The sequence below is a fragment of the Octodon degus genome, unplaced genomic scaffold (assembly GCF_000260255.1).
Source record: "Octodon degus isolate 3935 unplaced genomic scaffold, OctDeg1.0 scaffold00164, whole genome shotgun sequence".
NCBI lineage: Eukaryota > Metazoa > Chordata > Mammalia > Rodentia > Octodontidae > Octodon > Octodon degus.
This window is the reverse complement of record NW_004524740.1, coordinates 5,353,180-5,354,876: the sequence shown is the minus strand read 5'-3', so window position 1 is coordinate 5,354,876 and position 1,697 is coordinate 5,353,180. Positions and strand designations below refer to the sequence as shown.

General features: G+C 37.5%; 1 protein-coding gene across 2 annotated transcripts in view; it reads right to left on the bottom strand.

The window, feature by feature from the left end:
* The window catches only part of Ska2 (spindle and kinetochore associated complex subunit 2), a 32,077-nt gene that overhangs the window by 7,662 nt on the left and 22,718 nt on the right, over window positions 1–1,697 (bottom strand). The window contains exons 3-4 of one of the 2 annotated variants that reach the window (XM_023703185.1): window positions 795–808; window positions 6–92 (exon numbers count right to left, since the gene is read on the bottom strand). In XM_023703185.1, coding sequence (XP_023558953.1) covers window positions 6–92; window positions 795–808 — 101 coding nt within the window. Of the gene's footprint in view, window positions 1–5; window positions 93–794; window positions 809–1,697 lie in introns of those variants that run through there. The other variant, XR_002818451.1, reaches the window with a different exon arrangement.

Below are 1,697 nucleotides of genomic sequence, written 5' to 3'. Positions count from 1 at the left end.
ATTACCTCTCCTGCTGAATCATGATGATTAGACTTGATTTCATATTCCAGCCTGTACTGAATATAATCCAGATCAGAGTCAGCTTTCTGGAACTAAAAACCAGCACAAATAATTATTTTATAAATCAAAATACATATTAGTAACCAAAGTACTTTGGTCTTTCCTTCTGTTTTATATTTTTTGTTATTTTAATATGATAAATACTTTGAAAAGATCATATTAGAGATGTAGAATGGTACTTGCCTAGCATGCATGTGGTCCTAGATTTTATAACCAGCATTGTAGAAAAAAAAAAAAGAAAGAAAGAAAGAAAGAAAGATAATAAAAGAAAAAAGAGCTGGGTGTGGTAGTGCACACCTATAATCCCAGCACTAAGGAGGCTAAGGCAAGATCACTGACTTCAACGCCAGCCTAAACTACACAGTGAAACCCTGTCTCAAAAACAAACAGAAAAATTAAAAAGTATATAAAAAATTTAAAACTAGCTAACATTTTGAAATCATCATCCATATACGTCTCTTAGTTTTGAATCAAAATAGACTGAGTAGCCACTGTCAAATACTATAGTAATACAAAAACATGAAGAATTCCCTAGGGCCAGTGATAATCAGGTAAGTATCACTTTACTACCTCTGGCAGGAAATATAGTTACAAGTTAAAAGTACAGAACAACTTTATTTCAGAGATATTCAGTTACTTTTATTACAAATAAACCACAGTAAGTAATAAGCTACAAATATATGCCACCAAAATTAAGTCTTTCAAGAGTTATAAAATTATATAATCTAAATAACCCTGATTTATTTAACTTGAGACCTCACTAGGATTTTTTTTTTTTTTTTAATGTACAGGGTCTCACTACACAGACTCGTAGTGAAGCTTCCTGTTTTTCAGCCTCCCAAGTGCTGGGATTATATGCGCAGGCTATCACACCTCCTCCATCACCATCTCAGCCTGGCAGGGCTGCCCAGCAGGCTGGGGATCCAACCCATCCCTGCGCCTGCCTAAGCAGGTGCTTTAATCCACTGAGCATCTGGCTGGCCCACCACCTAAGATCTTGATCTGCAGTAAATCTCTAAGAAAAAAAAAAGGATAGCATCACGACAGATATAGGGGATAAAAAATGCCTAAATTAGAGTAAAAAGTTGCACTTAAAATTATGAATATTTGAGAGCAAAGGTGTAGCTTAGTGATAGAATACTAGCTTATTTTGTGTGAAGCCATGGGTTCGATTTCCAGCATGCCCTCAAAAAATCAGTATTTCATGTATAATAGATATTGTGAAATAGGAAGAAAATGTTCAAATGGGAAGGGGAACTAGGGAAGGGAAAAGAGGAAAGGAAGAAAGGAAAAAGACAAAAGGTGATGAGAAAACAAAACGGAAGCAAAGCTTTTCAGAAAAAGGAGTTTTTGAGAAAAAGAGGGGTTGAAGGGGGGTAGGGGAATATAAAAAACAAGAATCAAGTTATATCGTATATAGGGCCAGCCAAATAGCTCAGGAGATGAAAGCATCTGCTTAGGCAGACACAGCGACTGGGATTTGATCCCCAGTGTGCCGTGGCAGCCCTGGCCCACGGGGCACACTGAAAGGGCAACTGAGATTGGGCATGATGGCACTTGGGAGGCTGTAAACAGGAGGATCACTATGAGTGCAATCTATGTAGTGAGACCCTGGAGACCCTGTCCTAAAATACAAA